General features: G+C 41.0%; 1 protein-coding gene across 5 annotated transcripts in view; it reads right to left on the bottom strand.

Annotated features, from left to right (window-relative positions):
• lpin2 (lipin 2) overlaps positions 1 to 19096 on the bottom strand; it is a 21439-nt gene extending 2343 nt beyond the window's left edge. Inside the window, exons 1-18 of one of the 5 annotated variants that reach the window (XM_032530457.1) lie at positions 18884 to 19096; positions 12992 to 13192; positions 10619 to 10714; positions 8641 to 9005; positions 8450 to 8557; positions 7142 to 7268; positions 6713 to 7046; positions 6517 to 6616; positions 6178 to 6365; positions 5620 to 5713; positions 5453 to 5522; positions 4607 to 4699; positions 4385 to 4461; positions 3827 to 3974; positions 3239 to 3387; positions 1930 to 2016; positions 1363 to 1515; positions 1 to 68 (exon numbers count right to left, since the gene is read on the bottom strand). The exon at positions 1 to 68 is cut by the window's left edge and continues 47 nt beyond it. In XM_032530457.1, the coding sequence (XP_032386348.1) occupies positions 1 to 68; positions 1363 to 1515; positions 1930 to 2016; positions 3239 to 3387; positions 3827 to 3974; positions 4385 to 4461; positions 4607 to 4699; positions 5453 to 5522; positions 5620 to 5713; positions 6178 to 6365; positions 6517 to 6616; positions 6713 to 7046; positions 7142 to 7268; positions 8450 to 8557; positions 8641 to 9005; positions 10619 to 10714; positions 12992 to 13183 (2449 nt within the window). In that variant the 5' untranslated portion in view covers positions 13184 to 13192; positions 18884 to 19096. Of the gene's footprint in view, positions 69 to 1362; positions 1516 to 1929; positions 2017 to 3238; positions 3388 to 3826; positions 3975 to 4384; positions 4462 to 4606; positions 4700 to 5452; positions 5523 to 5619; positions 5714 to 6177; positions 6366 to 6516; positions 6617 to 6712; positions 7047 to 7141; positions 7269 to 8449; positions 8558 to 8640; positions 9006 to 10618; positions 10715 to 12991; positions 13193 to 13338; positions 13505 to 15769; positions 16117 to 18883 lie in introns of those variants that run through there. The other 4 variants (XM_032530456.1, XM_032530455.1, XM_032530458.1 and 1 more) reach the window with 4 other exon arrangements.
• Between the last annotated feature and the right edge of the window lie 521 nt (positions 19097 to 19617).

The following is a 19617-nucleotide window of genomic DNA, read 5'->3' as shown; positions in this document are numbered from 1 at the left end:
GGAACAGGTTCTTGATATCTGTAAGGCATTCAATCTTGAAGATCTCTGGTTTCTTCTCAATGACCTCCCTGAAGCAAACAGACAGTTTGATTACAGCAACACACATGCATGTGCTTACCATGAGTCAAGACTGAATTAAAGTTTACTTTGCCATATACATAATCCGTTTCTCTCGAGTTTGCTCCCCCCCGTACATACAGTAGATATATATGTGCAATATTGTGCAATATTGTGCAAAGCATCTAAAAATCATTAGTTTAGTGTAGCTTTCCTGATAGGAAAAAGGCCCATATAATTAATAGACTACACAAAATTCACATGCTGTAGGTTACTATGGTGACATGATGTGCAAGGTAAAGGTCACAGAATAATCCTATTGAAATGGTGGTATTATTAACATGGAAATATAGCAGAGCAGCTTCTCTGAAAGTTCAACTTAAACTAGTAACCAAATAGAAAGCTGAGAGTGTTGACCTTTGACAGAGCATGGGGACAACGGAGGAAAAAACACTGCCTGTGGCCATGTCATGAAATGATAATGGGCCTATATGGTATAAAACAACAAGGCAAGACGGCCTGCATTTTTTGTGTGTTGTGTGCATACAGTATTTAAGGAGTAGGATGTAAGGAGGTGGCCACATTAATTGTAACAGCTGTACTGTAACAATATGAGAAGTGTTTAGTTGTTTAATTAACACATGCTTTCACATATTATTCTCACATCCTGAACCACATACTGTCCATCAATCACCAGCTACATTGTGTGATGAACACAACAATTCTTTTGACTGCACTTGGTTGCTTAAATAGCATCAATGCTATGCAAAAATCAGCAAGTTGTCATTCTCAAAGTCTAATTAGCCAATTAAAAAACAGGTCAATCACTTTGGCACCTTTCCCTGTCTGTAAAGACACAATTTCCCACTGAACAGACTGTGGAAACCAGGAAATAAAAATAAAAAGTTAAAGGGACAGCAAGAGAGGCAAGCAGATTCTGAATGTAAGTATATTTATATGAGTAAATTGCAAGGCTACCAACACAGCTAACACATATTGAGTTAGAAATTTATGAGTTTGACTTTTCTGTAGCCTCAACAACGTCGGCATATGAAAGGCTTATTATAATGAATGGGGATATGGAGAGGATTTGCAGTCGGAGGATCTTGGAGATATTGAATGTGAAATTAAGTTTGCATACTGAAAACGATTATGCATTGAAGGAAGACAAATATGGGATGGTTTGAAATCAGAATGAAGATTTGTGATAAGGAGGATTTATTGGATGTGAGGACTTTGGGAATAAGACGTATTTGGCTTCATGACACTGAAACTGGATGCCATTTATATTTTATGTTGTTGTACCTGTGGAAGGCAGAGAAGAGGCTGCTGGGAGACAGCATTAGAGGTCCCCGGGGTAGAATGGTGCCTCCATCATTGACCCACTGCAGGTAACCTCTTGTCATGTCAGCCATGCCAATAGCCCGCGCTGAACAGTACAAGAACTTGTAGCCGTTCCTGCCATCGGGGGGAGAGCGGTGCTCATTAACGGTTGTTCCAATACGGATATCATGACCATCATTAGCAATTACTAAGAATAGCACTTTCAGATGCTTTCATAATGTGCAAATGTCTTACCATCCATCTATCCATTAGCTATACCCGCTTTTTAAACTCACAAAAGGAACTACAATGAGAAAAGTGGTCAAACACTGACATGAAGTTTCATGGGTTTTTAGTTTCTACAATAATTCTGTCTTGATTATAGTTGAGCTTGCTGAGTCATCAACCTTAAAAGCACCCCACGCAAACACTGGGAGAAAAAAAATCAACTCCACAGAGAGACGATTGGGAATCAACCCAAGACAGTGCTAACCACTGACCAACCATTCAACCTTCCTTGGTAATTAATCAGTGTTATTGTGCACTTACTCAGCTACTGAGTGGTAGAGCTTGGCAATGCCCTGGTGGGTCCAGTCCTTCCCCAACTGTGGCAGGATCTGTCCAAACACATCTGACCTAATACAATAAAACAAATCCATGCAGATTTTAGCAACATAAAGACATAGATATCCTTATCTGTTGGGTATATCCCTGAAAAATAGGCTGTAAAAACGTAGCAGATGTAGAGTGAGAGAGTCGGAGAAAAAATGTGTGAAAAAAGCAGATTGGTAGTACAGACCGCTCAAAAGGTCACATAAAGCAATATAACTACCATTTCGTCATTAACAGAACATTCTGGACTATTATCCACTAATGAGCATTACAGGCCCATAGGGCAGGCAACCGCAGCTTATAGCTGTGTGCTTACAGACTGAAATGTAAATGGGCTCATTATAGTTCCTGTGCTCTTCACAGTGCTCTACTCAAAGAAAGCCACGTGTCACAGGTTGACCTAGAGGGTCACAGAGATAATAAGCTTCAGTCAATCTGGACCTGTTTGATGTTGACCACGTATGAACCTTAGAGTGGGCGTACGGCACACATCACATTCATTTCAAAAGCGACGGAGCTAGCTTTAAGCTAATTCATAAATTTTAAACTGGATTATGTACTTATTTGCTTTTTAAGAATGATTTCAATGTGTCTGTGGCAATGAGGTTGCAAAGAAAACTGCAAAAGATGTTTCAGAAGGGAAATATAATGTTCTGTAAAACCATTTATCCTCTTCCTTTCGTTCCTTTAAGCCAATGAATTTCAACAACTTCAGTCCCCATTCACTCACCTGCTGGCCTCCATCTCTGGTGATCACACTAGCAGGACATTTATAGACACGAGGGACTAAAAATAGCATTGCACTTCTACACATGCTGTCTTGCTAATGCACAAATCACTTCCTTTCTTGCAATATGGATGCTTAAAGATCATAATCCAAGATGTGCACAATTTGACACTACATTAACAAAAACATGCAAAAAGGTTTCTAAAAGAGTATGAGTAAGAGGTTGATTACTCCTCATATACAGTACATACTCAATCAATAGTTGGTATTTATTAAAAAACATATGAGCATGTAGAACCAGCTGCTATTATATGCAACCTAAGGGAAGCTAAATCGTATGTAATGGTGGAGAACCGATGAACCTTGGACAAAGCACTGCAATAGTAAGGTAATTTACTGTGCTGTTCAGTACTGTCCACAATCTATATACCTGTAGTGACATAAAAGTAGAATAACACCTCAGAGAAGTTCAGCACTGCTTAGAGGGGTTAGGAAACTGACTGACTTGGGTGCACGTACTTGGTGATGGTGCCATCAATGTCAGAGATAATGACTTTGTCGTCCCAGTTCCACAGGTAGATGGTGCCCTCGCAGCGGCATGTGCCCTGGTATTGGGTAGTGATGCTAAACGTCACATCATTAGGTCCCTCCTTCAGTTTTAGACTGGCCTGGTAACACAAGGAAGTCAGTGAAGGGAGGCATAGCCAATTTCATTCACCAACATGAGTTCCAACAGTAAAAACATTGCTCTCAAGTAGGATTTATTTTGCCACATTAAAATGAACATATACAGATCTTCAGAGCCCTCTAAAGACTGGAAGTTGAACAAACACTATGCAGCTCATGGCTAGCCAGCAGAGGGGGCTCCTAACAACAAAATATACCCTTTTTAAGTACAACTCTCATTGAGTGCTCTACACTCCAGTTTGTAATATCATCAATCATCTGTTCTGAAAACCAGCCACATAGTTATTTGAAAATTAAACTGTCAAATAAAAGTAAAGCTTAATGACAAATAAAATTGGGCGGTAGAATGCTATACCTTTAAAGAAGTTGGCTAGATGATTTTGAGGAAGAAAAAAAAAATGTGTGTAAGAATGTACTTACTATCTGATCAGAGGAAAGGCGTAGTGACTTCCTGTAAGTGTGCGGGCTGGGGTGATGCTGACTATCTATTGACTGCAGTCTCTCCTGACAGGATGCAGCGCTAACCTCCTTGGCCTCTTCATCACTGGATGAGTCTCCTGCTTTAGGCCTAAAAGGGACACAAAAAGAATGATCTTTTTACTGTACATAGATAAATTGCTTAAAAACAAATCGTCTGTGAGTGAACCAACCAGTCTATGACTACTGCAAATAAAACATACGATTAATTTGTGCAACTTCTAGTGTACTCTACAACTGTTAAAAGATTTAAAGCCGATTAAAATCATTAAATGTTACATGACAAACTGAACCCTTCATGATCTGCCATGTAACCCAGCCAAAACACCATTGTTTGACTTCTCACTATCACAAAATGATGTTATCACACTGAGTTGTCATAAAACAACATTATATATAAAGCAGTTTGTTATTTTTTTCTACAATGTCATGCCCGAGTTCAACATGTCACTGAACTCACTTGACTTGATAGAGTATCAATAAACCTTTGGTACCACTTACTGTAATTTCTCTTGAGACATGGAGGGCCCTTCCTCCTCCAGATGAGACTCCTCCTTGGTTTCAAGCTTAGTCTCCGACTGGAAGAATGAAAAGGAAAATATCCAAAGACTTAAAGTACATATAAAAACAAACAGTAAATATGAACATGATTCTTACTAATAAAAGGAAACTTAATTTGCAGTGCAACATTTGTTTCTAGTACTTGTGATAACATGGCCACACCTGCTTGATTGTACTATCTGCCCTTTTTCGCCAGAACCACCAGCGACCTGACTTCTTTGGCATTTTCTCCTTCACCCAGGCCTCCTCTGTAGCCTAGGATACACAAAAAGACAGTTTAACAATGAGCTAGTAGCAGATTTACAATTATCCATATGTACTCAACACAAACAGTGTTTCCCACAGATTAGAAAGCAATTTATAGCACGCAGTGAGGGGAAATAAGTATAATACTTATTTTCATAACAATCTAGTATCAAAAAATTTGTCATTGAATCTATCTCTTTCTGGTTCTCATTCTCAACACGTGCCTTTTTCAGTTGCAGAATATACTTTTCAATACTCATCTGGATTGAAGCCGCAAACGCAATTCAGCGTAAGAGTAAAAAAATGACAACATTATTTATAATAACTTTTTTGGATTCACAGCTGCTACATAGTGTTTTGACCTCGACTCCAACATTAACACCGACAACACTGTATTTAGAGTGATTGTGTAAAGGTGTTCACAAGATACCAACGTTTTGTGAACTTATGAATTTGGCCCGTCTTCTCGTTTTTATGGAGACAGATGCTGTGTGTGAGGAGAGGGGCTGGTGTGTGTGTGTGTGTGTGTGTGTGTGTGTGTGAGACAGAAAAACGTGTGTTGACAGAGAGATGGGAGAGCGGGGAACGGAAATGCAGCTGAGTGAATACGCTGCACGTATAAATAGTGTTTAAAAAAATAAAAAAATGTTACTAACAAAACTTAGTGTGTGACAGCCGGTGTTGACTGTAGCGCACTGCCACAAATTAGTCTATGTCTGGGAAACACTGACAGAACAGAAAACCAAGTTACATCACAGTTACCTTTGGTAAGTTCTTCTGAAATGCTTGTAGACTTAGAATCAAGGGTGCAGCTAGTGTCCAATTATAATATCTGAGAACACAGGGATTAGGTAAGCGACAATATTGACCTCACACTTAAAAATATACCTCTGGTACATTTCATGTGTGAAATGAAAATGCTTACTTACCTATTTCCTATCTTTACTACCAGGTTGGGGTTATCTATTATTGCTGGATTTTCAGCAAATTCCAGATAGGTGATGATATGCTCCATGAACCTTTCTGCGAACACAGAAGGAAGAGGAACATTAATTAAAGACAGCAGATGAGAAGGTCAGTGGTGGTGAGTCATATTATCTTACTTAGAGCCACACAGAAAGGTCAGAAAACCTTTTTTTCCATCAGCTGTGGGCTTCTGAAAAAATACTTCCAGAAGAGTGTATGAGACACAAAAGAGAAAGTACTGTCTGGATCCAACCCAAATAATGTAGGCTTGAAGGCTTAAAAAGGGAAAGGTGGGCACCAGCACTGTTACACATACCAAGCTAATTTTTTGTATGGAATAGAGCCTTCACCAACAGTGGCTGGAGGCCTTCTAATGTGGCTAATACAGTCGGGAAACTTTGTAGTTACACAACAAATTTAGTATGTCTCTAATGGCTAAGGTGAACTTTCTATCCTGCATTAAAGTACGACACACAAGTGCACTTTCGGTTACATTTTTTATGAGTGCCATTCTGGTGTACCTTTGGATATTTCAGCATTTTCAGTGAGGCCTCCACACAGAGAAAGAGTGACGTCGGGGAGGTCACTAGCCGAGTCAGAAAGACACTCTGTCCCGCTGTCAGCTGCTGCGCTGCCCACTGACTGTGGAGACTGTGAACCAGAGTGCATCTCTGAGTCCATCCAGTGCTTTGTCGCTGCCTCAGACTCACTGGAGCAACAAAAGGAGTACAACACGTCATGATGCTAGTCTAAAGTTGGATTATCTTTTGCTTTGTTTAGTTTTAAATAGACCACATTCAGCCATCTATTTTTTATTAAAACAGTTCAGGCAATGACATTCTTCTCTTTCATAATCTAACCTCTTAGGAAAATATCGTGCAGCAACATCAGGTTCAAGTACATTCAGGTCATCTAGGTAGATATCCTCGGGACCCTGATGCTGGCTCCTTTTTGGGACACCTTCATTAAACACCACAAGTGTTTATCAGTTAACGTGCAGTCATAACTAACCAGGAGATGGCTGAAAAAGGGGTAATGGATTACCACCAAATATACCTTTCTTCTTAGAGGGTGAATCACTCTGTTGGCTGTTGTAAGGAGTGGAGGTTGCCACACTGGGTGGCAGGACATCCAGGGGCTCTGTGAGGGTTACAGGACTCATAGAGATAATGGTGTCAACAGATGCGAGAGGAATCACGGGTGTTACAGTGAGCGGTGTGCGTGGCTCGGGCTTGACAATGGTGCACACGGAGGAGGAGGCACCACCTCCCCTTTCAATCTCAGTCTCGTTCTCCATGGCCTCAGAGCTGAGGATGACGTGGAAGTGGGTGTTCTCTGATGGGGTGATGGTCACTGTTTTTAGTAGTTCTGGTTTCTCTTTTTTGGTGACCTGGAGTTTGAATATCAGCAGGGAAAAAAGTTAATAAGAGGAGAGTATACTGAAAACTATGTACTACCTCTGAATGTTAGTGAAGAGGTACTTACCCTGGTTGTTTCTGGAAACTCTCCCCAGGTCCACTGCATGTGGGACTCAGCTCTGAGCATACTCTCTGAGGGCCTGATCATCAGTTCAGAGTCACTCTTCGGGGAAAAGGCCTGAGACAAACCATGACTGAAGGGAAAGATAAACATAGGCAAACAATAGTCAATTTTATTTGTTTGGATGGCTGCTCCATTTACCCATCTCCTGAAGTGTGCAACCTGGGCATCATACTGGACTCCACTCTCTCCTTCCGGTCCCACATCAAAAACATTACCAAGTCCACTTTCTACCACCTCAGAAACATCTCCCAACTCCAGCCTTTACTCAGATATTCAGTAACTGAGACACTCATCCCCACATTCATCCCCTCCCATCTGGATCACTGCAATGGTGTCCTGTCTGGGCTGCCCAACAAGGCCCTTAGCAGACTCCTGTCTGTACAGAACTGACAGGGTTCTAACCCACACAAAGCCCAGGCAGCATATCACTCCCATCCTCCAACAGCACCGCCGGTTGCCAGTCAAGTCACGCATCACCTACAAGATCCTCCCGCTCACCTACAAATCTCTCCATGGACTCTCACCAAAGTACCTCACAATTCTCCTCCACCCTTTCACTCAGTCACGTTTCCTGCGGTCCTCTGACTAGGACCTGCTGGACATCCCCCTCCCATGTTCAAAAAGCACCTCAAAACATTTTTTACTAAATCTTTTGACTCCTGATCCCCTCCCCTCCCCTCCCCTTTGTTAAGCGACCTTGGGTACCTTGAAAGTCGCAATATAAGTCCAAGTTATTATTATTATTATTATTCATTTACGTGTCTCTGCCACGACCTTGCTTAAGGATATTTACACCAGGCTTTTTAAGAAGGATCCAAATCAAATCCAAATCACCCAGTTAACAGCCTTTTCTCCTCATTGAAGTTGGAAAGAAGGGACCAGATACACCAGGGCAGCACTGAGAGGCTTCTACCCTCAGGCAACTAGGAACCTAAATGAGGACAGTGCCCAAGGCCGCATTCACAAACCCTGCAGTGGCCCTCAGACGGTCCAGCAAAAACGTAGCTCTTTTCATTAATTTTATATGGAGGTAGTGTGTATAGGCAGCAGAGGTGAGCCTGTGGCGAAAAGTTGAGATCAATTTAATTTTTGGAGAAACGCAAGCTGATGTCACCCTATGGCGGCCAATAGTGTAACCGGCAATCAGACTTGGCAGTCCGTTTTGAGGCGGTGTGAGAGTCCTGTCCAGTAAACATTAATCTCTCTAGATTTGTTTATGACTTCACTTGACATAAATTATCTAATACATACCTGTCATTTGACTGCCAGTCCCCATCAGAAAGTGGATAACCATCGAGGTTGTGTCTGGCTGCGGGTAATTTGGGGTCAATGTCTCGCATTGTGGTTACTGAAGGTGACCTAAATACAAAACAGTATCATAATAATGAATTAATCTCTAAACAGATTTCTGCTACAACAGTGAGTATTGACCCTAAACTTACCTTGAGACATGTGCTGCAGCTTCCTCGTCAGAGCTCAGGTCCATCTCAAAGATCTCTTCATTTTGCCCAGTGTTGGATATAGCAGCAGTTGTAGCGACAGGTGCATTAGCAGCAATAGCATTACCCGACATCACTGACATGGGTGGGGTCAGCTCCTCTCTTCGGGGGTCTCCTTTGTGCTTCTTCTTCCGTCTCTTCTTCTTTTTTGTGGACATGGTGTTTGGAGAAGGAAGCTCAGGTGGGTCCTCAGGGTCAGTGAGGTCATCCTCCAGACTTTTCGGTGCCCTGTGCTCAACCTCCGAGAGCCAGAACAGGTGACTCTCGGTGGGGATTGGAGAGGTGGCCAGGTGGGCAGGGACAATCTGCTGACAGATCAATGAGAATAATGAGAATGGAGGAACTTAAGGCTTAAGATGTAAACAAAAGCAGCATTAATGACTCCAAGGTCTGTTCCTACTAGCCAAAGGCCAAAGTCCAGTAGAACAGTGTTGTTACTGCTTAGTTGTTCACGCTAAGACTTCAGAAAGCATGTGCAACAGGTCAAATGTAACAGCAACAGTGGAGTAATTATTTCCTCACAAAAACATTTCCCTACACTTTTATGTCACTCTAGGCAAGGTGGCGTTTCCTAGGATGGGGAAAGCATTAGGGTTTTGCTGATGGACGATGGAGAGCCATCATCGTAATGCCACGCCCCCGCGGGCGCTGGACGGGAAATTGACAACTGCCTCGGTCTTAAACTAGCAAATACACTTGCGTCAGACTTTGTGCTGTGCTGTGCAGGGTGCAAGATAGGGCCACTTAAGTGGAAGCTACTTTTTTTTCTTCCCTTACCGTATCAGCATGCGGTAAGGTCATGACCTGCGCCTCGGCTTGGACACAGCTGGTCTCAAGCGAGAGAGAAAAGGCATTAACATGGAACGCTATCACTCCTTCCTTTCTTGTAGACACTACTATGTGTGTAATCAATAAGTAAGTCTGATGTCCTGTGGGTGGGTAATGGGATAATGTTATGTAGGATTTATGAATGTACACTACCGGTCAAAAGTTTGGGGTCACTTACAAATTTCCATGCCACTCCATTATAGACATAATACCAGCTGATCTGAGTGTGTGGCTGATCTTTAATGCAATATCTACATTGCCCATTATCAGCAACCATTTATCCAATGTTCCAGAGGCACATTCTGTTTACTAATCTGATATCATTTTAAAAAACTAACTGAGAAAACACTGGAGAATCCTTTTGCAATTATGTAAGCACATAATGTAATTTGAAAACTGCTGACCGGGTTAAAAAAAAACAAAACAATGCAACTGACCGCAGCTGGTATTCTGTCTATAATGGAGTGCAATGGAAATTTCTAAGTGACCCCAAACTTTTGACCGGTAGTGTACGTTAGCAACAGTTGGCTAACTCACAAGGGTGCTATTTTATGTGTGAGCTAATGCGCATCTGTTCATGTGCGCTGCAAGAACAATTTTTCTGTTTATTGAATGTGTTATTCAGTGCAAATATAATCGAGAACGTAGTTTAACCTCCGTAATGATGGTATTTTAGGTTATTACCGTTGTTCTGTTAACCACTGTACTGACGTTATGCAGATCAGAGCTCCGATTGAAGGCACCTAGTTAAGTGAAAGCGGGTCAAGTTGTAATTTACTGCCCCTACCAGCAGGAGGCAGCATAGCCATGTAATACTGTCCATTTACAGAGGGCATTTCAATGTATCTCTGATCATTTCTATGTTAACTGTTCGCCCATAGTAGTAAAAGAGATATAGTAAAATAAAATGTGCTTTCTTTTTATTTTAACCCCCCCTAATTTGTGAAGCTATACAAAAGGATGATAACTTTGGCTGCTATGCTTTACGCAGTACTGAAAAATCTAAATTAAAGTTTGTGTTATTAACCTGCAAAAGTATTGTTATTCAGTTTATTCATTTTTAAATGGTGGGCTTCATTTATTGGATACTCACATTCAGCTGCTCAGTTTCCTGGACAAAAAAGGCCTCTCCATTGTCACCAAGCTTCATGTGCAACTCTACCGGCTCTCCATTCACTTCAATATCAATCTGGAAGAATTGGGCAGCAGATAAAAAGATATGTAATGATACTTTTTATTATGATTAGGAAATCAAAATCATAAAGACAACATGTTTTAATCTATCTATCTAGAGCCGATTATGCTTTTTTAATTAATTATTTAAAAAACAAAAACAAATTGCGTCTTGTTTAATTGCAGTGTACTTCCAACATTACATGTCAGGCCACATAGAAGGGGCGTAGCTAGTTATAGCCCCCTCTTTCTCCCAGGGCTTTACAAAACCTAAATACTGTATGGGTCCTCTGGGCTTTCATTCTGTGGACCCTGCCAAAAGAACGGAGCCATTTGGGTTTCTTGGGCAAACTCCCAGTGGTCCTGAGGCCATTCAGAAACTTGACACCACAAAAGGAAAAACCATATCACGTCTGGCAGAGACTACAAAGAAGACAAAATTTGACTCACAAGGCTAGGCTCAGCCTAGTCAAACAACCGAAAAAAAAACAAATCATCAATATTAATTCTCAATCAACACCCACCAACATCATCTGTTATTTCACTCTTGTGATTCATCATGTTGTATCTTTGCCTTTGCTGATGTTTCTCAGCATCCTCAAGATGGTGAGTTATGGCTGGGAATTTGAAAGCCTGATTAATAATGAGCCAGAATACATGAGGGTCCTATTCAGCCTTTCACAGCCAATGAAAGGTTACTTTCACTTAGCTGAGATGTGGATTTGCTATGTCCATGCTACATTACTACCCTGTAAATCTAGAGTTCTCGCGAGAGCACAATTTGAATTAGCTCAGCAAGTCTCTCTGGCATCAAGTAATGCTGCTCATTAACTATACTCTTGTAGCCGAGCTGTAACAATCCCATCATTGTATCCGATATAGGCGGGCCAGAGGCAAGCGAACCAGATGATGACAGTGTAATCTAGCAGTTAGCTCCGCTGGTAGCTAAGTGTATGGGGCTCTGGTTACGTCACCCCGTGTGTTGTTGTGATTGGTCGTAGTGTTATCCAATTGCGTGCAGTAAGATTTTCAAATGCACACTTGGTGCCGCCTCTTGAGATGGCCAACTTTCATTACTCAATGCCAGACCCTCAATCTTTTGGATTTGGGTCTGGATTTCCAGGCTACTACATTACAAGAATTAGGGTTAGTTTCTCTCTGAGAGCACTAGCAAATGTGACATTTAAAGTTTGTATTTATTTCTGGCCAGAAGAAAGGAAAGGAAAACTATATATGCATAGCTGACTTTATACTTATAGTCCCAAATGTTTTTAAGAAAACATTTCTAGTTCCCAACCATAATGACTAGTGTATGGGCACAAATAAATTAACCACAGCCAAAATTTAAATTAGTTTTAATTAGGATTTGGCTGGCAACTACAGTTCCATTCCGACTTCGACCGACCGACCGACCGACCGACCGACCGACCGACCCCTACCCATCATCTAGGCAAACACAAAAAGTGCTATAAAAATGTTATTTTTTCTCAAGTGAGTACCTCAAGTTTGACCATTTGTTCCTGAACCATGATTAATAGGATCTTTTCTCCAGGCATAATTATACAGTAAAAACTACTATGATGGAGGGAGAAAAGCCCAGAACATCCTTTCTATGTTTTGAAAATAGAAAAAAACATTTTGCTGAATGATTTAAAGATGCTCCAATTGAAGCTATTCATTCTGGCAGAAGCCTCTAGACATGAGAATAGATAACTGGACTGGTAAATGAGAAAACGTGTATATACACAAATGAACAAAGTCATGCATCTTTGTCATTTAAACGTAACTCTTTCACACTGCTAAGGGAGCTGGTCTAAGAAAGCATGCACAATGGCACAATCCTGGCACATTCCAAGTGGGCTAACCACGAGTTTAGCCTAGGGCTTGCTGGCCTTGCTCTGGAGCAGGGCTAGCCCTGAGTTTGTGGGGTTATCCCCTGATTTTGTTACAAGGAATTTTAATGTGACCATACGTTCAGGCAGATGTCAACCAAATACAAAAACTCTCCTGAAAACTTTTTAATCAAGCATATTGTGTGGGGGACCATTAAAGTGTACAAATTTAGAGTCAGTAACCTAAAACGTAAAAAAAAAAAAAAAAAAAAAAAAAACAACCTAAAAGTAATCTGGCTTAGTTTAGCCATAACCCAATTCAATTGTGCATTTAGAAATATTTCCTTATGTTGGATCATAAACTTGGATGGGAGCTCAAATGAAATTGAGCTCAATAATTTTAATGATTACATGACTTCAAAATGTCAGTGAGAGAAATCCAAAACAGTTTTACCACTTACCACTTTCTCTTTGGAGCGCAGTACACCCAGCTTGCCAAAGCGCACATGAAATGGTGAGCACTGGTAGGTGCCATCTCTCTGGCGGACAACCACAACATCAATGCAGCCTGACAACGTGGCCTGATTAATGCCCTTGTACAGTTCTTTGACAGTTACCAGCACTTGACCTGCCAGCTGGCCCACGTAGTTCATGGTGTCCGCCTGGAGGGAAGAAGAGAACAAAATATTAGCTGTGTTAAGGAGAAAAACAGGATGAGGACGTATTAGTCAGCTAGAGTCCAGAAGACTGTTTTGGCCTGTAATCTAAGAGTTTTCCACTTGATTTGGCGATCTCTTAGTCTATCCACTGTTGTCTCTTCTTTTAAGGATCTTCTGGACAGTCAAAAAGTGTCATTTATCTTTCGCTTTCATCTCCCAGCTCCCTTTCTGCCTGCCTGCCCTGTGGTGTCTCTGATCTCTTGACCTGTATACAGGCCAGAGTGCCACTGTTACCCGGTCACTGGCAGCTGTCCCACATGAACAACATCAGAGAGGGGGGCTGACGGCTAGACTGAAACAATGAGAAGCAACAACCTCACACAGAGTTCCCACTGCCCTGCTGCAACGCAGGCAGCTGGCTTCCTGTTTACATTTATAACCTTCTGCTAAGTATATCAAATATAAAACTAAAGTTCATAGTTTTGTGGCTATTTTTATATTGACTAGGATTAACCCTGCACAATTTCTGCACTTGTTGTTCAGGAGAAGCAGTTTCTAAGACTGCAGATTTTTTTCTACAAATTACACACAGGCCTTGGCTAATCCCACAAATTTTGCAACTTTCCTGTGGCCTCTTTACTGAATGAGATTATTTGCAGTCATTCGTACACTGTGATACAGAGAGTGCACATTAACTTAGCAAACATGATTTTGGTTTGTTCGGGTCAGGGTCTAGTTTGGTAGGGTTTGTAAACATGTTACCCTTCTGACTTTATTGGTCCTATCTCACACTGACCTTTTGTGTAGAATCTAGCTTGGGGGGGTTGAGAATAGGGGTATTTGTGCATGGGTGGCACCATGGAAAATGATATGTTGTACCAGGGAGTAAGCTAATGAATAAATAATATAAGAATATATGCAGGCTACTCAGAATATCACACACGGGAAGGCAAATCAGACAGCCATCACTATATGTTGACAGCTCAAATGGTTGTAGAGGGGTTTAGATCATTTGATGTGAGGCCTTTTGTTAACAACTGGAAGCTCTCAATTTTCTTAAAGAACTTAGTTCCACATTTGTAGACAAGGAGGAGGCCCGAGTTTGGGCCCTTTGTTGACATTCACTACAATGTCACTCTTCTGACAGATAATGTAAAACTACAATCTGAAGGAAAGTAACTTGTCACAAAGAAAAATCGTTAAAAACATCAAAATCTACTATTCCAAAGTTTGCTTTACTAAAACTGCTTAAAAGACAAAGTCAAACTGGATCCATAATTCATCAAGTCTTTGATCAAAACATTTTCTTAAAATTATATTCAGTTTAATTCATACAAAATGGGTGTGCTTACAAGACAAAGGTGCTTCAAAGACTTTCACAGAAGAAAACGTGTTTTATGGTGATGAATCAGAATCAGAAATACTTTATTGATCCCCGAAGGGAAATTCTGTGTTGCAGTTGCACAAATTGTATAAATTGCACAAACTGTATAAATAAATGCAGTGAGTACAGGTAAACACAAACTGACCCAATGGGCATTAACCAAGTATATAGAAACTTTTGGTGGAATATCAAGCATTGACTTAAATGGCAGCAATTGCTCGTGGGGGTCGCGCCGCCTCCTGAACGCAGCACAGACACGCCTGGTGGAAAATAGGGGTTAACCTTTTATTTCAGAGGGTAAACTAGTGAACTCAAACATGGTCTGATAAAAAAGCAACACACCTTAGCTGAAAATAATGTCACTGTGCCATTGTCAGGGTTAAAATGACCACATGTAGCATGATGTTGGTCTTTTTTGTTGTTGTTGCTCTGTCTGGATTTTATGTAGCTCTAGAAACCAAAGTCTTGCTATCAAGCAAATAACACATGGTGCATTTGGAACATTATGTAATACAATTTCATTTTCATTTTGATACCACAGAAAGTGACATTGCATTGGAAGAAGTGCAAGCTGCTGTCCTTTGGACTGACAATGTTAACAACACCAAGTGCAGAGATACACAAAGACATCAAGGCTCCAAACATCTATAAAGTTCATTATATAATAGGGAATATTAAACATTAAAAACTAAAATGCCCTTACACCATCACTTTCTAAAAATGTACCAGGTTCAGTTATCTAGAAAACAGTCACACGTGACAAACATGCTTTACCTGCTGCTAGCCATCGTCTTATCCCTCTTTAAACTCAGAAGTACACACCACAAGTAGCTACACTGCCAGACCCAAAACTAGAAATTAAAATGGGACAGGCTTGGTGTTTTGGATACAAAATTACTTGACGATTAGACAGGTGAAGCAGGCTTCATGACCCAGCCAGGATATTTTAGACCATCTCAAATACACTTCATCAGTGTCCCGCCCTCTTCTAAAGAACAGTTTTGAAACTGACATTTTCCATCTGATTCACTGTGGGCAGGTATCAAGCCACTAGGCTTGGCCACAATAATACGGCAATAAATCCAAGAAATCTGCCAAACCCAACAATACAGGATGACTAACAGCCGGTATAGGAGGCCCTGCAGCATCAGGCCAAAAGCTGTGACCAACTAAGAGACCTGTCAGCACTGACTCACCAAGGACCAAGACGGCCTCAGAGATGAGGACTCATCCTGTTCACTGTTGTCTGTGTTGTCGTCTGTGTTGCATCCCAGGAGCTCCCTGTCCCCCCAGGATCTCTGTCTCTTCATCGCAGTTAGTAGAGCACCAGCTCTCTTACTTTACCCACCTCAAGATACTCCACTAGGACCAATGTTTTCCTCCCTCAGATTACAATGACATAGCCTCCCTGCCATCCTGAATCCAATCTCAAATGTCTCACACCTAATAATGATGGAAAAACCCTTCCAAAAGGTAAATACCACTACACTGCTATCGGACACGATTGTGCAACACTGTCATAAACTTTGTCGTCCTTATTCTGGATGTGTCATCCAGTTAGCTGACAGGACACAAAGGATTCAGCCAATGGGATGGCCTCTTTAAGGTGGCGGTGTATGGCTGATAAGGGGCAGCTAATTCATGTGAACGGCTACGCAGTGTTCTTCTTTGATAAGAGTACAAGCTCAGGAAAAAACAAGCAGTACTCCACAGCTTGACGTTCTTGCACAGTCAGTCACATGCATGGCACGATCGTTGCTGTGTGTGCTTGTTATTGTGCATGACTAATAAATCGATTGGCTGCAGGAGTCAACCAATGGGACATTCAGTACATTGGACTTCAACATGTTGATCTTTAGTTGCTCATTACCCTTGAACGTTATGACATCCCACACATGTGACCGCAAATGTTAAGTGAAAGTTTTGCAAATACCAAAGGGATGATCTCTGCAGAGATTAGTCTGTCTTAAATATCAATACAGTTTGCTAAAATTAGCTAATTTTAATCATATCGTCATTCAATACAAATGGAATGGGTAAACTAAAAAGACTGTAGTCCAAGCAATGATGAAGTCAAACATGTTTTTGTCATAAGGAAGTTCCCAGCATCCTCCTGGCTGGTTTAACTTCTAAGTGAATGCCTAAGATAAACATAATGCATAAGGTTCTTCCAAAAAGTTCTCGTTCCCACTGTCCCATCTGCTAAGCCTTTTGTAAACCCTATCACACAAAAACACAGGGGCCTACTGGATGCAATGCTGGTAGTTCATAGGATCTGTCAGGGTCATGCATACAATGATTAATACTTTCCTTTTAGACATGAAATGTTGTATACTGAGTCACAAATAACCAAGCAGTAACTGAATACACTAAACCAGAATCAATGCCTTTTCTGTACTTATACCATTAAGAATTAAAAGACCAGGCATCTGAGTGTTATGATCCTAGTTCCTATCACAACATAATTATGGTCTTCATCTGAAATGATCCAGTGCAACGTTTGCTTTGACAGAGTGACAAAATAATCAGTCCTGCGACTGTGCGGGCCAACCAGACAACACAAGGTTCAAGTTACACTCTCTCAAGTATTAAGTTACACCAAACTGCACCAAAATGAGCCTACTAATTATGTGTGTAACATAAACCATGACAACAACAACCCCAGACAGACAGTGTTTGCTTTCATGTTGACACATTCTGCAGTGGAAGAAAAACACCCAGTGAGAAAGAAAAAGTCAAAAGCAACATAAAGTAGGGCTGCACAATTAATTGTAATTTTTCTGAAATTGCAATATGGAGTACTGCAATATCCAAATCGCAGGGCAAGCGCAATATCGCAGACAGGGTAAAATGTGTCAAACCATTCTGAATGTTGTATTGTGGTGCTGCAGAGACGTCCCGGCCTACAAATTGTATCCTATAGCCTAAAGAAAGAATCTTTGTTTTGTACAGATTCTTGCAAAAATCACACTATAAATCATTTATGTTTTAGATTTTAATCTTTTTCAATGAAAAGGAGAATAATGATACAAAAATAATCATTCCCTCTAATATTGTGTATCATATCGCAATATCAGTCAAAATGATCACCTTTTGGATAATTTCCTGTTTTCTTTTAAAGGAAAGGTACAACAAATCCATTATTTATTTAATCTTCCACAGCTGCAGTAAGTGTAGGAAAGAGAAGTCTGAACAATATTTGTTATGTTTGGTAAACTGCAATCCTCTTATCAAGTCAGGGACAACGCTAAAACTGAACAAGAAGCGCAGTAATGAAATAATAAGGTTGTTATATTGGACTGCATTAGTTTTAGATAGTAAACAGGTTATCTGAGAGTGCAAATTAGTTAAAATGAACTGCTAATCATGAGCTGTCATGATATAGCTAGTTAGTTACCCTAAGACAGGGCAGTGAGACTGACTTGAGTGTCAATGATTAGCTAGGTGACAGTATCAGTGCGGGACTACCTCACATTACACATTAAGTAATGCCTAACATTTGTTTTACGTTAACCTACTTGACATCTAGCGTTAACGTTACTGGGGTTTAAGTTGTTTTTGTTTTCAAATACCACCCACAGGCAGATTTTGTTTGGTGAGGTGGCAGCATTGCTTGCAAACCAACAACACTTCTGTAACAGTTACAAACTACAGAACGTGAATGAACACACAAAATACAAGCTAGCTAGTTAATTAGCTGCAGTGCAAGTCGCACCGTTTTGGGGCTAAAATTGGTGATTAGGGGATTAAAGCTGCCATATTGTTTGATTAACATGCCACCCGTAACGTTACACAAGCACTCTAACGTCAGCTACACGAACGGAAATAAACAAACAGAAACTAAAACCAGAATTTAAAATAATGTTTACTATGTACTGTAATGCTTGTCATTAATTGAGATCTAAACCCTAAACAGGAGGGCAGAAGATAGCAACGTTCAACAGAAAAATAAATGAATGGAGACGGAGCTCAGCTAGACGCTCGCCTGCGGTTAGCTACCTAGCTAGCTTTACTGTTATTGTAGGGTTAACGTTAGCTAGGTTGCTAGTTACCGTAAAAAGCATACGGTGAAACGGTAACAGGCTCACTGCTAACGCTAGCTATGTCGACGGTTTCAATGAAAAGTGCTCACGTTAATATGTGACATGATACATGAATGTCTCTTGGGTTAAATTAACCTATCGTAGCTAAAATACGTTAGCCACCTTACAGGCTAGCTAACGTTAGCTGATAGTACAATCAGAAATATGCATTATCAGCGGCAAACGGCTATCTAACGCTTTGAAATCATCCAATCGGTAAATATGTACCTTTCGGTTCCTCCTGCGGGATGCTGCCGATGAAGGACGTTATGATGTCTTCAGCGAGTCCCCATATTTCTGCCTGTGAAACTCCTTAGAAGTCTCCTGACGTGTCCGTGCCTGGACCACATTGGCTGACTGGTTTGGCTAGAACCAGGGAGCTGAAGTTAATGGGTCAGGCAGCCGCACAGTGGCAGCGCACTCACTCACACAGTGTGTGTGACTCTACCATGGTTATTGTAGCTTCTTACACAATGTAGTGGATCTCAGAATACCCTCATTTTATTTAGCTAGTAATTCTTTTACCGAGCAGCCCAGTTCAGAAGGCATTTTTTGACAGATACACAGGAGGATTAACCTGCATAGGCTACTGTATGTGGATGAGAGGTGACCTCAGTGAAATGCCTGAAGGGACTTTCTGGCTCCCCATTTTCACGACACGTTGTGGGCCCAGCACCCCACTTTGGGAACTCCTGATTATTGGCACAAGCCATGAAAGCAGGTAGAAATCAGCATTTTCTGATAGGCCATCATTAAACCCCCCTAAACCTTGAGCTTGTTGTCAATCGAATTCTTGAACTTGAAGACATTTTTCTCAATGTATTAACTGTTATGGGAGATAACGAAAACCTCTCTGGAAATGTGCACATTTATTACAAGGAGTGAAGAAAAAACTAATGTTTAACTTGCTAATTTACACAGCCTCACATTGCTACAGGGCTGCTTCTGTCTGCTTGAAATAC

This window comes from Etheostoma spectabile, chromosome 12 (assembly GCF_008692095.1).
Source record: "Etheostoma spectabile isolate EspeVRDwgs_2016 chromosome 12, UIUC_Espe_1.0, whole genome shotgun sequence".
Lineage (NCBI taxonomy): Eukaryota > Metazoa > Chordata > Actinopteri > Perciformes > Percidae > Etheostoma > Etheostoma spectabile.
The sequence above is the reverse complement of the archived record's forward strand: the minus strand, read 5'-3'. Positions and strand labels throughout refer to the sequence as shown.